The sequence below is a fragment of the Entelurus aequoreus genome, linkage group LG26 (assembly GCF_033978785.1).
Source record: "Entelurus aequoreus isolate RoL-2023_Sb linkage group LG26, RoL_Eaeq_v1.1, whole genome shotgun sequence".
Lineage (NCBI taxonomy): Eukaryota > Metazoa > Chordata > Actinopteri > Syngnathiformes > Syngnathidae > Entelurus > Entelurus aequoreus.
Window position 1 is genome coordinate 16884936 of NC_084756.1, and position 18479 is coordinate 16903414.

The 18479-nt window shown below is 37.8% G+C and overlaps 1 protein-coding gene across 1 annotated transcript in view; it reads left to right on the plus strand.

Annotated features, from left to right (window-relative positions):
* Window positions 1-2360: 2360 nt before the first annotated feature.
* nuf2 (UF2 component of NDC80 kinetochore complex) overlaps window positions 2361-18479 on the plus strand; it is a 20767-nt gene continuing 4648 nt past the window's right edge. The window contains exons 1-10 of the mRNA XM_062038338.1: window positions 2361-2608; window positions 5042-5116; window positions 10512-10588; window positions 10732-10793; window positions 11085-11182; window positions 12607-12680; window positions 15197-15290; window positions 15351-15413; window positions 15595-15732; window positions 15810-15950. Coding sequence (XP_061894322.1) covers window positions 2486-2608; window positions 5042-5116; window positions 10512-10588; window positions 10732-10793; window positions 11085-11182; window positions 12607-12680; window positions 15197-15290; window positions 15351-15413; window positions 15595-15732; window positions 15810-15950 — 945 coding nt within the window. The 5' untranslated portion in view covers window positions 2361-2485. The remainder of the gene's footprint in view (window positions 2609-5041; window positions 5117-10511; window positions 10589-10731; window positions 10794-11084; window positions 11183-12606; window positions 12681-15196; window positions 15291-15350; window positions 15414-15594; window positions 15733-15809; window positions 15951-18479) is intronic.

Below are 18479 nucleotides of genomic sequence, written 5' to 3' on the forward strand. Positions count from 1 at the left end.
TATTGCGTTTTTATTGGTCGTAAATGTTGATTGGCCGACAGTTTTGTCAATGACAAACACTTCCTCTGTTTGCACTGGGACAAGTTTAGCGTGAGGTGCTGTCAAAAGAAAGACTTGATGGTAAACAATAAGGTGAGTGTAAAGTCAACCTTTTTAACTTCATCCTGTGCCAAGTTTCCAGTAAATGTCTTGTTTTAGTCTTTGAGTCCATGGAAACTTCACTTTTATCTCCCGCTGGATCCACATTGTTCCAGGATGGAGACAGGCTAGCTGTTAGCTTCAAGCTAACTAGCACCCGATCAGACTCCTCCACCCCAAAAACATACTTTTTAAAATGAGTTTTTCCATCAATCCATCCATTTTATACTTTTTTTATTTATTTTTTTAATGAATGAAGTAACGTTTATGACAACCTTTTTCCAAAACACAATATAGAATCTGAGATATAACAGAATAATGCATCCATTTATCATTTGTTTTCAAAACGCTTACAAAAAAGTGGGACCCCAAAATTTTACTGTGGTACCCCATTTTTATTACTTGATGGAAAATTCCTAGCGCCAACACTGCTGTCAACAGAGGAGAAAAATGCTTAATTTAAATTATTATTTATAAAGCAAGTTCGAGTATCATTGGCAAATTTTCACCTAGTCCCCGCCTTGGCACGCATATGTCCTCTTTTTGGGATACTTAAATGCAAATAAAAAAACTAATTTCGGGCCATTTTTTCTATTTTAATTTCTCAAAACCAAAGTTATACAACTATTTAATGACACTTTTGAAAAAAAAACTACAATAGGACTCCTGTTGAACAAATATGTTACCATTGTGCTAAAAACATGCTAAACGCAAAGGAAAAGCTAAAATACTACTTCCGGTTCAATTTGTCATCACAGATAACCATGCATTTTAGCATTTGGATAAACATGAATTGGATTTTTGTGTTTATCTGGAAAAAAAATCCATAAAAGGAAAACAGCACAAAATAAAAATTTATGGCAATATTTGAATGAAAATCAACCATTTTTTGTTTATTTTAAAATCTGCCATTTATAGTAAAAAATCGAAAAACGGCCCTAATTTTGTTTTTTGATTTGCCTTTCAGAATTGGAAATAGAATGAACGGAAGGTACAGTGGTACACGGACCAACATTTTTATTCATATTCCCACACCGGAACCAGAGGTTGCTATGTAAAAGCCAAGTACTACTGGCCTGCAGGGGAACCACAGTGTGATGTCGTAACAGATGATATTGGGTCGATATAATATATTTTATATTATAAAAAGTGCCGGTCTTGGCTTTAAAAAACTAAATTCCGGTTCATTGATTTTTATTTAAAAAAAATTCTGATAAAAAATATAAATTAAAAGTCAACCCGTGTGTTAGCTGTATTCATTGCTTTTTGACAGTGAAAAAATAAACATATTTTTCGTTGTTTTCAATTCTATTTTTTGCATTAAAAAAAAAGAAATTCAAGCAATAGACACCCATGAAACGTTTGATTTTCAAGTTTCTATTTCATATAACAACAATGAACATTATCAGTCCGCAGAAACGGGAAATCCGACAACGGAAGTAGGAAACAACACTCCGCGGTCTTGTCTTTAAATATTGACTTCCGGTTCTCGTGTCAGAAATCTGACCAAAAACAGATTTCTGATACGAGAACCGGAAGTCAATATTTATTGTTTTTGTTTTTGCTGACCGGTTTTTTTTTTTTTTTTGTCAAATTGAATACAAACTGTGTTTTGGATGTAGTTATTGTTTTTAGACACTGAAATATATATATATCATTTTTTTAGCTTAATTGTTTTATATTTCAAAATAAAATTCTTCTTCTTCTTTCTCTTTTTGTTTTATGGCGGGGGCACTCAACGTTAAATAATTAAAAAAAAATAAAAAATTCCATCATGAGACAAAATAACATACCGATTTAGGGCTTTTGCTAAAGCGAGCTTTTTCTGCCTTTTAGTGTAGGTAGTAGTGTAACTTCATAAGAATTATCCGACTCATACACGCTTTGCAGTAAAAATAATAAAGTGATAGGCTCCAGCATTCCCCGCGATCCTGAAAGGGACAAGCGGTAGAAATGGATGGATGGATATGTCATTCTAATAGGCGTGTCGGGTGTAATTCGTTTCATGGCTTTGTTATTGAGCGTAGTGAGGTTTGCTAGTATGACTCCACGCTATTTGAATTTCTCAACTGGTTCCTATTATTATCGCGTTGAAAAGCATCATGTGCTTTTCAACGCGATAATTTTATTTTATTTAGAAACACTCCCTCTCAATGGTGGGCGCTAATGCGCCATTAATCAGTTTGCCGAATAAACAAAACGAAGAAGAAGAACATCCACCAATGAGAGTCTGGCTTATCAACGGCATCCGGACGTTGATTTGGCGCCTATGATTTGTATTTGCGTTAACGTTGTTTTTTGTCGGTCGGTCATTTTCTCGTGTTTGTGCTGAACGAACGAAAATAAAATGACGGAACTCTCTTTCCCTATCTCCTCAGTTGACAACATTATCAACTTTTACCGATTAGAGGTCTTAACTGGTCAGGAAGCGAAACACTTGAACAAGACCGACTTGACTCCTTCTCCGAAGGTAACTTCTTGTCTTTTTGCTCATAAACATGAACACAAAGAAATACAACATCATCACTTAAATCTTTCACTATTTAAAACAAAAATGATGTATTGTTACTAATATACTCTGTTACTGCTAATGTGCTTTAGAGAACGGCTTGTCAAACTTACAGTAAACATTTTCCAAAGACCCTTTATCATCCTCATGCCTGTTAAAATATAAAATGCTGTCATTTGTACAAGATGCCGTAGGAAATATTTTAAACATTTAAATACCTTTTAGAAATTGTTCATAAAAAGTAAAAACTTGTCATGTCCAAGTACCATCCTAATGACCAACATTAAAATGCAGTAGCGTAGTAGGCCTACATATTCATTAAAAACAAGGCAGAGGTTTTATTTAACAAGTATATTTAATATTTTGGCCACAGTTGCATTGCACGTAGTTTGAATATAGGTTTGTGTTTGAATATAGGAAAAGTCAACACTGTACTTTAATGAAGTGATTATTTGGCGTACCACAGTTTGAGAATCACTGCTTTAGAGAAAATGACGAGTAACAAGACTGCAAAAGTCCAAAGGAACCAATTTGTTTTACAAGTAGTTTAAAGTGTACTTCATTAGTTAAATGTTAACAAAATAGTAGGAATATTACAAATTTTATTAAAATCTCAGAAGTGACAATTGTTAAGAGCTCAAATGAAGTCTTCATGGATTCTTTGACAAGCACCGAGAAGACCATATCTGTTCTTCTGTCATTGTTACAAGGGAACTGCACTTTTTGGAATGTTGCCTATCATTCACAATTGTAATTTAAGACAGCCTCACATATGGTTTTTCTTTTTTTATTCATTTTAACTAAAATAAATGCCAGCAAAAGTCAGCTGAATGAAGCCAAAGGCTGTTGTTCTATTTTGCCTATAACATGTTCTAAAAACATCCAAAAGCCTCCAATCAACGTTTTATATACATACACATTATAATAACATGTAATATTTACGTATTTTGCTCATTTTAAGCATGCAGCGGCGTATTCATTTCACAGACTCGTTACAGCATGCACTATTTACTACAACATCAACACTACTAATCATGGCAGACTTCATGAGAGACAGCAACTACTACTTTGAGACAAATGATGATCAAGAACCTTTTTGATCCTGACTACAAGACGGATGAGCAACAATAAGCTGTGTGCTAAACAGATCCAGCTTTAGTGAAACACTATGCATCATGCAATAGTAATGCTAAGTGCTAAACAAGAAATACAAACTACAGACATAATAAAATAGTCATGTACTGTACAATGTCTGCTCTCACTGAAATGTCGACTAATGGGATGTTTATATCTTCCCGTTTAGATGAAGAATTAATCCTAATCCTCATGCAGGTTAAAAAAATAAGGTGGACGCAAACAAATGTTTTTTCGTGCCTTTTTTGCCATCTTTGGGAATAAATTGAATGTCAAAGTTGAACAATTTCTCGGTTTATGGCAACAGCCTTCTACTAAGTGAAAGGCATTTAGATTTAGCTTTTATCAACTCAAGCGATGCAGCAGTTTACTATGTCAACATAGCAGCATAAGCTACCTCTCTATGATCACGGCGCCACTAAAAATAGTTTGTCTGCGTTAGCACGTAAAATAACAATATTGCTAATGCTTGGTTAGTATTCAAGTCACACAATTCAAATACAGTATTGTTGCCATTTTTTAGGATTTTTTTTTACAGAGCTTTATGGGAAGTACGATTTGGAGTAATCTGCATTGTTTGCCACCTCGTAATTGTCGTATTATATGATTTAGAATGCATTAAAAAAGTAGACATATGTGTTTCTTGTCTTTCATAGGGATTGTGAATAATAGGCAAAATTCCCCCCAAAACTGCAGTGCCCTTTTAAAATGATCATTTAGTCCAAGGCTGCCCAGAGTGATGTTGAATACATTTTCTACATCAGGCTAAATACTAAAAGCACATTTTGTTTTATAGCAACTTTGACGTATACTGTACATACAGTACAGGCCAAAAGTTTGACCACACCTTCTCAGTCACAACACAACTGATGGTCCCAACCCCATTGATAAAGCAATAAATTCCACTAATCAGCCCTGATAAGGCACACACGTGAAGTGAAAACCATTTCAGGTGACTACCTCTTTAAGCCCATCGAGAGAATGCCAAAAGTGTGCAAAGCAGTAATCATAGCAAAGGGTGGCTATTTTGAAGGAACTAGAATATAAAACATGTTTTCAGTTATTTCACCTTTTTTTGTTAAGTACGTAATTCCACATGTGTTCATTCATAGTTTTGATGCCTTGAGTGACAATCTACAATGTAAATATTCATGAAAATAAAGAAAACGCAATTAATGAGAAGATGTGTCAAACTTTTGGCCTGTACCGTACATTATGTACTTCTAAATAACTCAATGCCAAATAATTATTTTTTTTCAGCCAGAAGCGGTTCAAAGGCTCTACATGAGAGTATTGCATCTGTTGTATCGTTTCCGCCCTGAATGGCACTCCATGGTAAGTACTGGGTACTACACTTGCTCGCCACCCTACTCAGTCTCTCCAAGAATTTGCAATTCACATAAATTCAACCAGTCTCTGCGAATTATGCGCAGCCTCGTAACATTGTCCGAAGTTTGCAACTTCCTCGTACATTTCGGCAAATCAGTGTAATTTTTATCAATTTAATTTGTTTCGGATCTGTGCTCAAACAGGCACGTCAACCATCTAATCAAGACTTATGTTTTTTTTGTGTGTAGACGAAGCAGGAACAATAACTTGTAATAATATACAGTATCAACTAGAGCTGCAACTAACAACTAATTTGATAATCGATTAATCTGTCAATTATTACTTTGATTAATCGATTAATAATCGGATAAAAGAGACAAACTACATTTCTATCCTTTCCAGTATTTTATTAAGAAAAAAACAGCATACTGGCAACATGTTATTTCAATTTGCCAAATAAAACAAGGCAAATGTTACAAAAATGTTTTTTGTTTTTTTATAAAGTGCACCACGACAATGGTGCACAATAGCAATAATTTTGCTTGGGGGAATTTCAAAGCTGGCTATTACCTATTCCAACCAACGTTGGATGCTGAATGTCTTTCCTCTAGTGGCATGGTCGTAAGGCAGATTGACTTCATTTTCCATTGGTCTCCAATGTAATGGCATGTATTGCTAAGGTGGCTACACTTGTCCACACATCAGTAGTGAGAGCAATTTTGCTATGGGTGGCTTTTATGTCAGTCTACACTGCTTGGAATGTCTGCTCGTACTTCCTCTCCATCACTTTGGTAAAATGGGTCCTCGAGGGAAGAGTGTAACCAGGGTTGAGGATGTGAATCATTTGTCTAAAACCTTCATCCTTCACCATTGATAGTGACCTCATGTCAGTAAGCAACATATCAAGGATAGCATCAGTCAATGCAGCCGCTTCATGTGGTGTGCACACCTTCCTTTGTACCAAGTCGCTAATGCTGGCTTGTTTCTTTCTGAATTGAGAGAAACAATATAATGAACGTACATAGTAGCATTATTTACAGTACATGTAACTTAATACATGCCTAGTTGATTTAATTAATCATTTCTGATGTAAAAGGCAAATACGCCACCACAATAAAAAAAAAAAAGCTAAATGAAATAAATGGACATTGGGGGTGCAGCATACACCAATAATAACACAGAAATGTAACTCATCAGATCAGAACTGGATCAGATATTGTACACGTTTCTGTTGTGAATAATAAAGGATTCATTTCAGGCTGCCTCTGAATAATAGCATGAAATATTCCAGCACCTTCATAACATTTAGTTATACAAAAGTGTCACTCAAATCTAAATGGATTTATATAGCTTTATCGGGCACGGCTACATTGATCCATTATGAAACCAACCTGAGATATTTCTGTCCATTACGTTTATTTCGGAATTGGTAACCGTGCGCTTTCTCTCTCAAAACAGAGTCAAATCTGCCGGAGACACATTATCAGCCCCGCGTTGCAACAAAGGCATAACATTAAAGGGAAACTTCGGTTTTTTTCAACCTGGGCCCTGTTTTCATAATTTTTTCTGTATATGTGAGTGCTGGATAAAACCTTTTTTGAGGTCGCGCCAGTATTGAGCAGGGCAGGCAGCCTCCAGCCCAGCTAACGCTCGTACACAGGGCAACTGGCTCTCGTCAAAATTCGGCCTATAAACATGCATTTTTTTCACACTGACAGGCTCAGATAGTTACAATGAGTGTCCGACAACATACTAGAAAGGAGAAATTAACGTATGTCTCTACCTTTAGCTGGAGATCGCTGTGTGTTGTGAGCTGTGTCCAAATCTCACCACGCTACAAATCTCGTTCCGAAATCTCGCGATAACTCGCGACAAAACACCGGTGGAAAAACAGTTACCTGACTGAGGTGAAGAGAGATGACTGAAGTGATTTTCTGTTGGATTACCGAAGACTGTTAGTTTAGTTTTATAGTGGAGGCAGAAAATCACTTCAGTCATCTCTCTTCACCTCAGTCAGGTAACTGTTTTTCCACCGGTGTTTTGTCGCGAGTTATCGCGAGATTTCGGAACGAGATTTGTAGCGTGGTGAGATTTGGACACAGCTCACAACACACAGCGATCTCCAGCTAAAGGTAGAGACATACGTTAATTTCTCCTTTCTAGTATGTTGTCGGACACTCATTGTAACTATCTGAGCCTGTCAGTGTGAAAAAAATGCATGTTTATAGGCCGAATTTTGACGAGAGCCAGTTGCCCTGTGTACGAGCGTTAGCTGGGCTGGAGGCTGCCTGCCCTGCTCAATACTGGCGCGACCTCAAAAAAGGTTTTATCCAGCACTCACATATACAGAAAAAATTATGAAAACAGGGCCCAGGTTGAAAAAAACCGAAGTTTCCCTTTAACATTACTCACAAAAAAGAGCTTGCGTGTGAACTCATGAATGCCTGTTGCGACTCAAAACAACACAGAAAATGAAGTCGTCGCACTCTCCAAAAAGTTCCTAACACTCTGAAAGTTAATACACAACAGTGGTTGCTGCGCTTTCCTTAAAACACATCTCCTCGTTAACAAAATATTAAAAACACACAAAGACTGACACAACGGATCAATGTACCCGGACTATGAACTTAAAAAGTCACGTACCGTGAGTACTTCCCTTCATCCATGGCTCCAACATGTTTCCCCCGAAGCAATGTTGTACTTCCGTGCCATGTAAGGTCCATGCTGAACATTTTGCAGGAAACGGTCTTCTTTGAAGTCTTTAAAGTAAAGTGTTCCCACACTTTTGACGACTTAGGTCGTACACTTTTCTCCATTGAAGCAATAACCTCAAGATGTTTCTCCGCTGAACTATCGTATCGGTACTGCTTTCCTCCGCCATTTTTCGAACGTTTCCAGGCAAAGGAGACGGCGTGGTCACGTGAGCTGCACATGACACATCATTGGCTGGCTTACTGCCACCTCGTGAGACGTAGCCGCAGCGCATGCGCATAGCATAGATCCAACGAATCGATGACTAAATTAATCGCCAACTATTTTTATAATCGATTTAATCGATTAGTTGTTGCAGCCCTAGTATCAACTCTTTATTGCTCACAGTCATCTTTCCGCATAGCTCAAACTCAGGTCCCAGGCCTCGAGTTTTAACTTTTTAAGGTCAAGGCAAGTGTTGCCTTAAAGGAGGGCTCATATTTTAGAGCACCATGGCAAGTTGGAAGGGCACCAAGGCAAACATTATTTTCTTTCGAGGCAGGGGCTCCAAAGCATGCATGCATGCATACATATAGGGCTGGGCGATATACCGGTACTCGATATATCGCAGGTTTGTCTCTGTGCGATATAGAAAATGACTATATCGTGATATTCGAGTTAAACTGCATGCGTTCCTGACTCTTTCCTGTCTCTCCTTCTCACAGACACTTAAAACAAGCGCACCTTCTTACATACGTCACATACTGTCACGTGAGCAACGTCATACGCTCCCGCGGAGCAGAGAGGTAGCGGCATGGTCACATTAGCTGTGATGCTAACGGTGTGGTTTGAGTGGTAATACAAGAAGGTGCGAATCTGGTAACAATTGGAGGAATAATTAATTCCCAAGAAAAACAGCACAGGGTCCATTGTCTGACGGTGGTTTGGCTTCAAGCGGGAATATGTCTTTACATGTCAACATCTTCGTTCGGTGCCACACCAACTAAATGCCGAAGCAACTATTTCCACATCAACACCGTAGGACATACACTATTTGATATGCAGCTCATTTTTATGTGACACTTATTGAAATATCTTGTGTGTCATCATGCACAAAAGTGCGCTTTATTTGTTTTAAACTATTGTAGTGGCGTTCTGTACAAAAAGTGCACTTTAATTTAGTGTTGTTTTGAAATGTCATCTTAGGGATATCATGCACAAAAGTGCAGTAATAGTTTGTTTTAAAATGTCTCTGACAATCTTGAACTTTCTGTTTTGGAAATGACAAGAATGTTTGTGCCACTGCTTAATAACTGTTTAATAAATACAGTTTTGGTAAATTGACTTACCGGCAGTTGTGATTTCCCTCTCTGCATGAAAGTTTCAAATGAGCATATATTAATGCAGTATGAAGAAGAATGTTTTAATGTATGGTAGACGCATAGAATCATCATACTGCTGTGATTATATGCATCTAGTGTTCATTCAAGGCTAAGGCAAAATATCCAGATATATATCGTGTATCGCGATATGGCCTAAAAATATTGAGATATTAAAAAAACAACACTAAATTAAAGTGCACTTTTTGTACAGAACGCCACTACAATAGTTTAAAACAAATAAAGTGCACTTCTGTGCACTATGTCACACAAGATATTTCAATAACTGTCAAATAAAAATGAGCTGCATAATAGGAAATCAAATAGTTTGTCCTTCGCTATGTGGTAGGTTCCTGCGGACGTTATCTCCTTCTGTTGTTGACTATTTTTTTCATACGGTGTTGATGTGGAAATGGTTGCCTCGGCATTTTGTTGGTGTGGCACCGAATGGAGATGTTGACATGTGGAGTTTGAAGCACTCTTCATTGTCTAGCGGGTGACTTTTCAAATGATGCTACATATTAGCAGTAATGCTACTTTTTATAGCAACACTTTTGTCCCACACTTGACAAATTACGGTTGTCTGTTCGACATATTCCTGCTTGAAGCCAAACCACCACCAGACGATTTGTTACCAGATTCGCACCTTCTTTCTCTTGTATTACCACTCGCACCACAGCTAACGTTACCCATGCTGCTACCTCTATGCTCCGCTAAGGCGTATACGTATGTGACGTATTTAAGAAGGTGCGCTTGTTATACTTCTCTGTGAGAAGGAGAGACAACAAAGAGTGAGAAGAGCCTGCAGTGTAATGCCCGCAGCTAAAAGCAACTGTGTGAGAACGTATACTCGAATATCACGATATAGTAATTTTCTATATCGCACAGAGACAAACCCGCGATATATCGAGTATATCAATCCAACATAAATGTCACCAACATTACTCTTACCAGTTTCATGACAATTACTAACATTACAGTTACCAACATTAAAGTTACTAACATTACAGTTACCTACATTAAAGTATTCCACAGTACAATTGTCAACATAATTGTCACCAACATTACTTTTATCAGTTTCATGACAATTACTAACATTACAGTTACCAACATTAAAGTAAGCTACATTACAATTGCCAACATTACAATTACCAACATTACCGTTACCAGCATTACAGTTACCATCATTAGAATGGGACGACAAAAAAAATGTGCCCTTGAATTAAACTCGAATCCAATACACTGCTCATATTACCGTAATTTATTTTCATAAATTATTCTTAATTTGCATATCTAAATGTGGTTAGAACGTGTATCTTTTTTTCCCACAGGTTCCACTTGTGGAAAACATTCAGTTTGCTTTATATCAAGAGGGGGCAACTGCCGTCATGAGTGTGTACACGCGCATGTAAGTTTTTATACATTATTAGATGACGTGATGATGACGTGTTTGTCATAGTTTGCTCATTCCAACAAGCAAAATATCATCTCACTGCAGTTCTACAGTATGTGCATTAGAGATCATAGATGCATACCTTTGGGTTCTTTTAGGCGACAATTTCTGCCCATGTGTTTCGTCTATGACTTTTCACTGAATGACCTTCTAGCACCAAGTAAGTATATACTATACATCTCTGTAATATGTATATCATATGCTACATGTATATCATTATCTTTATTCTGTAGTGTGCTTATATATAGCCCCCCAATTTTCCAAATATCTACAGTATATTCGTCCAATGTTCATTGCACCTTATTGTATATCAGAATACAAATATAAGTTTCTTCTAGCATCTACAGCATATTGTATGTCAAGCTGTATTTTTGTGGTCTGTATATTTCTGTACATATTGTAATTCTGCACTTGCTATTTAATATTTAATGCGTATGTGCATCTTTTTCAGAGAAACAGAAAACACTCATTGTTTTAAGTGCCATCATGAACTTTCTGCAATTCCGAAAGGAGAGGATGAACATGATGCAGGAAAAGCAAGCCAAATATGTATGTATGGTCTTTAAAAGATCTTAAATTTGAATTGGTGAAACTACGCCTGCAAGATTTCAAGAAAAACCCTCATTGCAATTTTTCTGCCCAAAATTGCGATAACAATTTGATTTGCGATTTGTAGATTTTATTCATTAAAATGCATAAAATTGCTAAAATGATGAGTGGAGGAATTTTTGTTACTTTTAGACTGTCAATCAATGCTACACATTAGAAAAATATGCACATTTTCAAAAATATTTAGGTTTATGTTTGCTTACAGGCCTAAAATTATCTTTAAAAAATTGATTATTAAAAAATATTTTTTTGTTTTTGAAAATTACTAATTAATTTAGAATCGGAATAAATAAAAAAATCGAGATTTGGATATGAATTGACTTTTTAAGCACTCCTAGTGTTAAAAAAAAAAGCTCCATCAGGTTGTATGAGAAGTGTTGATTTTCATCCAGGATGTCTCTGTACATTGCTGTAGTCATCTTTCCCTCTATCCTCACTAGTCTCCCAATTCCTGCAGTTAAGACATCCCCACAGCATGATGCTGCCACCACTATGTTCCACCGTAGGGATGTTATTGTGCCTGGTTGCCTCCAAACATGACGCCTGGCATTCACACAAAATCTTTGTCTTATCAGACCAGATTATTTTGTTTCTCATGGTCTGAGAGTCTTTCAGGAGCATTTTGGCAAACTTTTTACTGAGTAATGGCGTCCTTCTGGCCACTCTACCATACAGGCCTGATTGGTGAATTGCTGCAGAGATGGTTGTCCTTCTGGAAGGTTCCCCTCTCTCCACAAAGGAATGTTGTAGCACTGACAGAGGGACCATCTAGTTCTTGGTCACACTAGACTAAGATTAATGCAGCAATGTACAGAGTTATCCTAGATGAAAACAAATGCTTCCCATCCAACCTGATGGAAAAGTGCTGAAAAAGAGGAATGTGTGAAACTGTCCAAAGACACAGCAGGTGTGCCAAGCTTGTGGCATCATATTCAAAAATACTTGAGGCATTAATTGCTGCCAAATGTGCATCTACAAATTATTGAACAAAGGCTGTGAATACTTATGTACATGTGAATTATTTTATTTTTTTATTTGTAATACACTTGCAAAAATAAAAAAAATCATATTGTCATTTTGGGGTATTGTCTGTACAATTTTCAGTACAAAAATCAATTAATTATATTTTGGAATAAAGCTGTAACATTACAAAATGTGGAAAAAGTGAAATGCTGCGAATACTTTCCAGATGCACTATACATTTTCCCACTTAAGTATAGATATGTTGTATGTGCTAATATTTGTGTCATGAATACATTTTCCAGGTATTCAGCATGGAGTAATTGTTGTAAGACTGTCTGAGCAATATGCTTCTTCAGTTCATATTCCAAATAACTTACTTGAGTTACTTTGTTTATCGACAGAGGGCAGACCTGGATAGGATGCAGGCTTCTGCTAAGGCAAACCAAGAAGCAGAAAAAAAAATTGCGATACTGACGTAAGTATTCATAGACACGCTAATAATGTCAGCAAAACATCAAACTTACAGATTGTTGTCATAAGTGGCTTTGGCTGTGTTCACATTTGGTTCACTTAAAACAAACTTGAGTGCAATTGCTCTGTTTTTTTTTTGTTATCACGATCATGCAAACTCTGGTGGTGTCTTAACAAACACTCCATTTCGACAGTGCCTTCTCCCCGTCATCTTTGTTGTACCGGTAATTTTTAGCGCTTCCAAAACAAGCCTACTGTAGTTGTAGGAGATGTCTCAAAACGTCATCAGGAGTCCCGACAAAACCCGAAAATGGAAGAAAATGCATATTTTACGGAGAAAAAAAAATTTTTTGCTAAAATGTCGTAAAAAAATTCAAAAAAACGGACTTGCTTCAGCAGCACAATTCTGGTGCTGCAGTTGTAGGAGATGTCTCAAAACGTCGTCAGGAGTCTCGACAAAACCCGAAAATGGAAGAAAATGCATATTTTTGGGAACATTTTTTTTTGCTAAAATGTCGTAAGGACCTTACAAAAAAAATTTTAAAAAACGGAATTGCTTCAGCAACACAATTCTGGTGCTGTAGTTGTAGGAGATGTCTTAAAACGTCGTCAGGTGTCCCGACAAAACCCGTAAATGTAAGAAAATGCATATTTTCCGGAACATTTTTTTTGCTAAAATGTAAGGGGGGACCCATACAAAAAAATTCAAAAAACCGGACTTGCTTCAGTAGCATAATTCTGGTGCTGTAGTTGTAGGAGATGTCTCAAAACGTCATCAGGAGTCCCGACAAAACCTAAAAATTGCAGAAAATGCTTTTTTTTGGGAAAACTTTTTCACAAAAAAAAATTCTAAAAAACGGACTTGCTTCAGCAGCACAATTCTGGTGCTGTAGTTGTAGGAGATGTCTCAAAACGTCATCAGGAGTCCCGACAAAACCCGTAAATGTAAGAAAATGCATATTTTACGGAAAAAAATGTTTGCTAAAATGTCGTAAGGAGGGAACCCTTTACAAAAAATAAAAAAAAACGGACTTGCTTTAGCAGCACAATTCTGGTGCTGTAGTTGTAGGAGATGTCTCAAAACGTCATCAGGAGTCCCGACAAAACCCGAAAATGGAAGAAAATGCATATTTTACGAAAAAAAATTTTTTTGCTAAAATGTCCTAAAAAAATTTAAAAAACTGACTTGCTTCAGCAGCACAATTCTGGTGCTGTAGTTGTAGGAGATGTCTCAAAACGTCATCAGGAGTCTCGACAAAACCCGAAAATGGAAGAAAATGCATATTTTTGGGAATTTTTTTTTTTGCTAAAATGTCGTAAGGACCTTACAAAAAATTTAAAAAAACGGAATTGCTTCAGCAGCACAATTCTGGTGCTGTAGTTGTAGGAGATGTCTTAAAACGTCGTCAGATGTCCCGACAAAACCTAAAAATGGAAGAAAATGCATATTTTACGGACATTTTTTTTTGCTAAATTGTCGTAAGTGGGGACCCTTACAAAAAATTAAAAAAAACGTACTGTAAGCTACTTTATATTAGAAATGGCAACAGCGGAGGATGAATGGCCCACAACAAGAGGATAGAAAAAAAGATGGAGCTTATTGACTATGGCGTCAAATTACAATGGCGGACGCGGGCAAATTTTCCAGATTTATGCAGATTGCAAAACAAAACATCAGGTAATGTCTCCTAAGAGGTGCCATTTTGGGGTCCTTATACACACACCATACTAATACCCGTATGTTGAAGCACAGCATGTCTTGACTTTGGTAGCCGTAATCCGATGACAATCCATCAAGCGGTGCAGCTTCGTAGCTTTTTAAAGTTGAACTAAAACATTTTGACAGATTTTTGAGCGCCAAAACGTAAAATTTCTGGGCTTGCTTGCTGGTGTCATTTATTGAACAGGCGTCAGTCAACCTGCAATCCACACAAATTTCTTATATGTGACTGCCATCTACCGGTCACCCTTATTACACATTGTACCCAAAAAATTAATTTGCTTCGAGGTCGGTAAGCACAACCAGAATTAATCCGTACATTAGGCGCACTGTTGATTTTTGACAAAATGAAAGAATTTTAAGTGCGCCGTGTATGGTCCGAAAAATAAGGTAACTGTAGCTGGTTTACTTCAGATGTAGTCAGTCACGTATTTTGGTATACTAGTAGTGTTCCTCATGGTACCATTTTAGGTCCGGTCTTTTTTTATCATTCGGGCTATTCAACTGGGAGTACTGTTCAAAAATCTTGTGACAGTGTCATATTTATGCAGACGGTCGTTAAAGAACAGCAGAGAGCTCTGACAAAATAAATAGACCAAAATCAAATGTCCACTGCAGAGGATGCTGATTCTCCTGAATATACAATGTAATATACTGTACTTTCTGTAAATGTGGCTCCCAAAACAATTTAGTTGGATATCCCTGCTATAAAGTGTCAAATGTGTCAGTCTTGTGCTTTACCAGCCACATATCCAGACATTTTTTGCCTTAAATTAACTTAAAATTGTACAATTGTTCAGCACCATCCCTCCTGAGCAGCAGGCTGAGGCTGATGAGTTGGCAGCAGCCCTCTCTGAGCTGCAGACCACCACAATGCATGAATACCAGGACGTGGTAGGTAATACATTGATCCATAAACTCTGCTCAGGCTTATGATCTCTGATCTTCTTTTAGAATGCAAAAAACGAGAGCGTCGCAGAGAGGAAAACCAAAATCGCAGAGAAAGCTCAAAAACTGGTATGAGACAAAATATCCCGTTTAAGCTTAATTCAAAAGTCTAAGTTCACATCAATTGTGTGTGTGCGTGTGCGTGTGCGCGTGTGTGTGTGTGTGTGTGTGTGTGTGTGTGTGTGTGTGTGTGTGTGTGTGTGTGTGTGTGTGTGTGTGTGTGTGTGTGTGTGTGTGTGTGTGTGTGTAGGCCCAGATGAAGATCGATCTTGCCAACTCGAAGGAAGATGTAGCCAAACTAAAGTCTCAGATTGTTGAGTCACCAGAGGAGCTGAAGACTCAAATGGAGAAAATGAGGGAAAATGTCAAGAACATCAAGAACTCTATTGTGAGTGAATAGTAGTTTGACAGCTACTGGACTTTTCAATAAGAGTCATATTCATTTTCAAGTTGTATTTTTGTCAGGAACAAACGGATGAGACTGTAGTAGAGCTGCAGAACATGGTCCAGAGAGTGACTCACACTGAAGTGGAGATCCAACAAATGTACAATTTGCTGCAAGATCTGGAAAGCAACTTGAACAACAGTAAGCAGCAACAGCAGGAGGTACGAACTTGGAAACCTCAACATCTCTTTGAAGTCTTTCAACTTGTCAGTGTCCAATTATTTTCTGCACAGTGCCACATACAAATGTGGTTTTCAACTAAAAAGTTTGCAGAGTTTGTGTACAGCCAAGCATTTCGCCAAACTAACTAGTCTGTTTGCCCGCTTGGCTTTTGCAAAATTCCAAATTTAGAATTTCAATGGAATTAATTTGCTTTATAGAAGATTATTTTATTCTTCCAAATTATATACTGCTTATTTTTATTAGAGTCAAGTAAGGTGGAGCCTATCCTTGTAATTTAATTCCATCCATCCATTTTCTACCGCTTGTCCCTTTCGGGGTCGTGCGGCGTGCTGGAGCCTGTCCCAGCTGCACTCGGGCGGAAGGCGGGGTACACCCTGGACAAGTCGCCAGCTCATCGCAGGGCCAACACAGATAGACATTTACGCTCATATTCACACACTGGGGCCAATTTACTGTTGCCAATCAACCTATCCCCAGGTGCATGTCTTTGGAGGTGGGAGGAAGCCAAAGTACCCAGAGGGAACTGTTGCGTGCGACCAGTCTTCCCCTCAGGGAATAAAACACACTGGTCAATCCCAAGTTCTATTGGACGACATACATGTTGAGTAAGAAGGACCCCAGAGACAGAATGGTACAATACCAAGTTTTACTGAAGCTTTAGGAGACCAGCCCTTACAATGCGACAGTAGCATCAGCAAGAAGAGGTCTAAATCCAAACAAGAAGAATCAGCTTATGTAGAACGAAAACCGCCCCTCTCGCCCAGAAAGGCACACAGCTAAGGCCTTCAAAACAGATAACAACTTGCCAAAACAGCTCTGTGAGCCAACCAACAGGAGCCCTTATACAAAACAAAGAGTTTACTTGCGGACATAAGATAAAAGCACGGAGAACACGAGAAGACGCACTACATTGGAAAATACCAGCTGCTTTAAACATGACTACGGATTAAAAAAGAACACTTAAAAATATCTAATTCTCACAATCCCCCTTCAGATCTTCCCCAGAAGATCTAACCTATCAGAGCAACAATTCTAAAGCCCGCCCTACATTAAAGTAGGTGCTGTCAAACCATAGTTACATGTAAGGGGTTGAGTGATGGATAGAGTAAACGTCAATGTCATCATTTTCAGGGAAGAAAACTAACAGTCCTCGAATGTCACTACTGTGCTTGACCCCCTTCAGCGACATAGCAAGCCCAGAAACAGGGTGGGGTTGACCTTTTGACAGCCCTAACAATGATGCGGGCGCACAGGGACTTAGCACAAGGGGCGATAAAGCATCCGCATGAAGCTATGATAGCTAAGAAAACTCCAATGGAGACCAGGGCAGACTTAATTAGGTCAGACCACCGGCCGAAGGTGTTGTGGAGCCAATCTTTAAAGGGGTAAGAGACACCGAATACTTCAATAAGCCCTCTGGACAGGGCTCGCAGGGCTTCTAAGGCCCTCCGGACCGAGCCATCGGGGGAGGTGTTAGGAATGAAGGTGCAGCATTGTTCGCCAAACATTGCACACACACACCTTCTTCCTTGGCTAGGATGCGGTCAAGGGCTATGCGGTTCTGGACGGCCATGAGGGAGAACACTTAACAATATATCATTCTCACAGAACCCACGCAGTCACGGGGAGAACATGCAAACTCCACACAGAAGAATTGTCTGTAATATGTACGTTAGACTAATAGTAGTACTATGTCAAAATATGTAAGATACACTGTAAAGCATGATTCTGGAAAAAACACCAAAGTAATCAATTGGAATTTCAATTGTAGTTCTTGTTTACAACTTTAATTAAAATTCATGGAATGGAATTGGAATTTCATAACATTCATAATTTTGCACAAGCCAGTTGCTGGTGTATATTATTCCTCAGAATCAAGCATGTTTACACCAACAAACACAAATTATATTCACATAAGCCAAAATAATTTAATATTTTGAAACAAAAACCTTCCTGTTTAATACGCTTCAGACGTATTCAGAAGAAGACACTTTTAATATGCGTAAGCATCATATCACAGGCCTCTCATTGCCCTTAAAAATGTTGATGGAAATTTGAATGGAAATATTTCAGTGAGTGAGGAAAACACAAAGGTACAGTTTGCTTAATCAAACTTTAATAAGTGAAATAAGAATTTAATGTCCATATACAACATCATTGACATATAATTAATCCATTAAAATCATTCACTGTGTAGTGGAACATTTGTATTTTAGATATCAAGGATGATTTACCTCTGCCAGGAAGGTATGTATGTATATGCTGGGGATTGTCATTTAGTTAGGCAGCATAGTTCAAAAAGTAATGGGCAGATCTTGATTAAACTTCCAGGAAATGTCAGAAAATGGGATGACGAACAAGTGATTTGATTTTGGGGCTGATTTTTAAAAGAAGATTTACTCATCTCTGAGTGCTTTTGTAATTTTTATCATCTTTGAGGATCAGCATAACCAAAAGAACTAAAGCTGATGTAATTCAAACACACATTAAAACCTTAACCACTACAC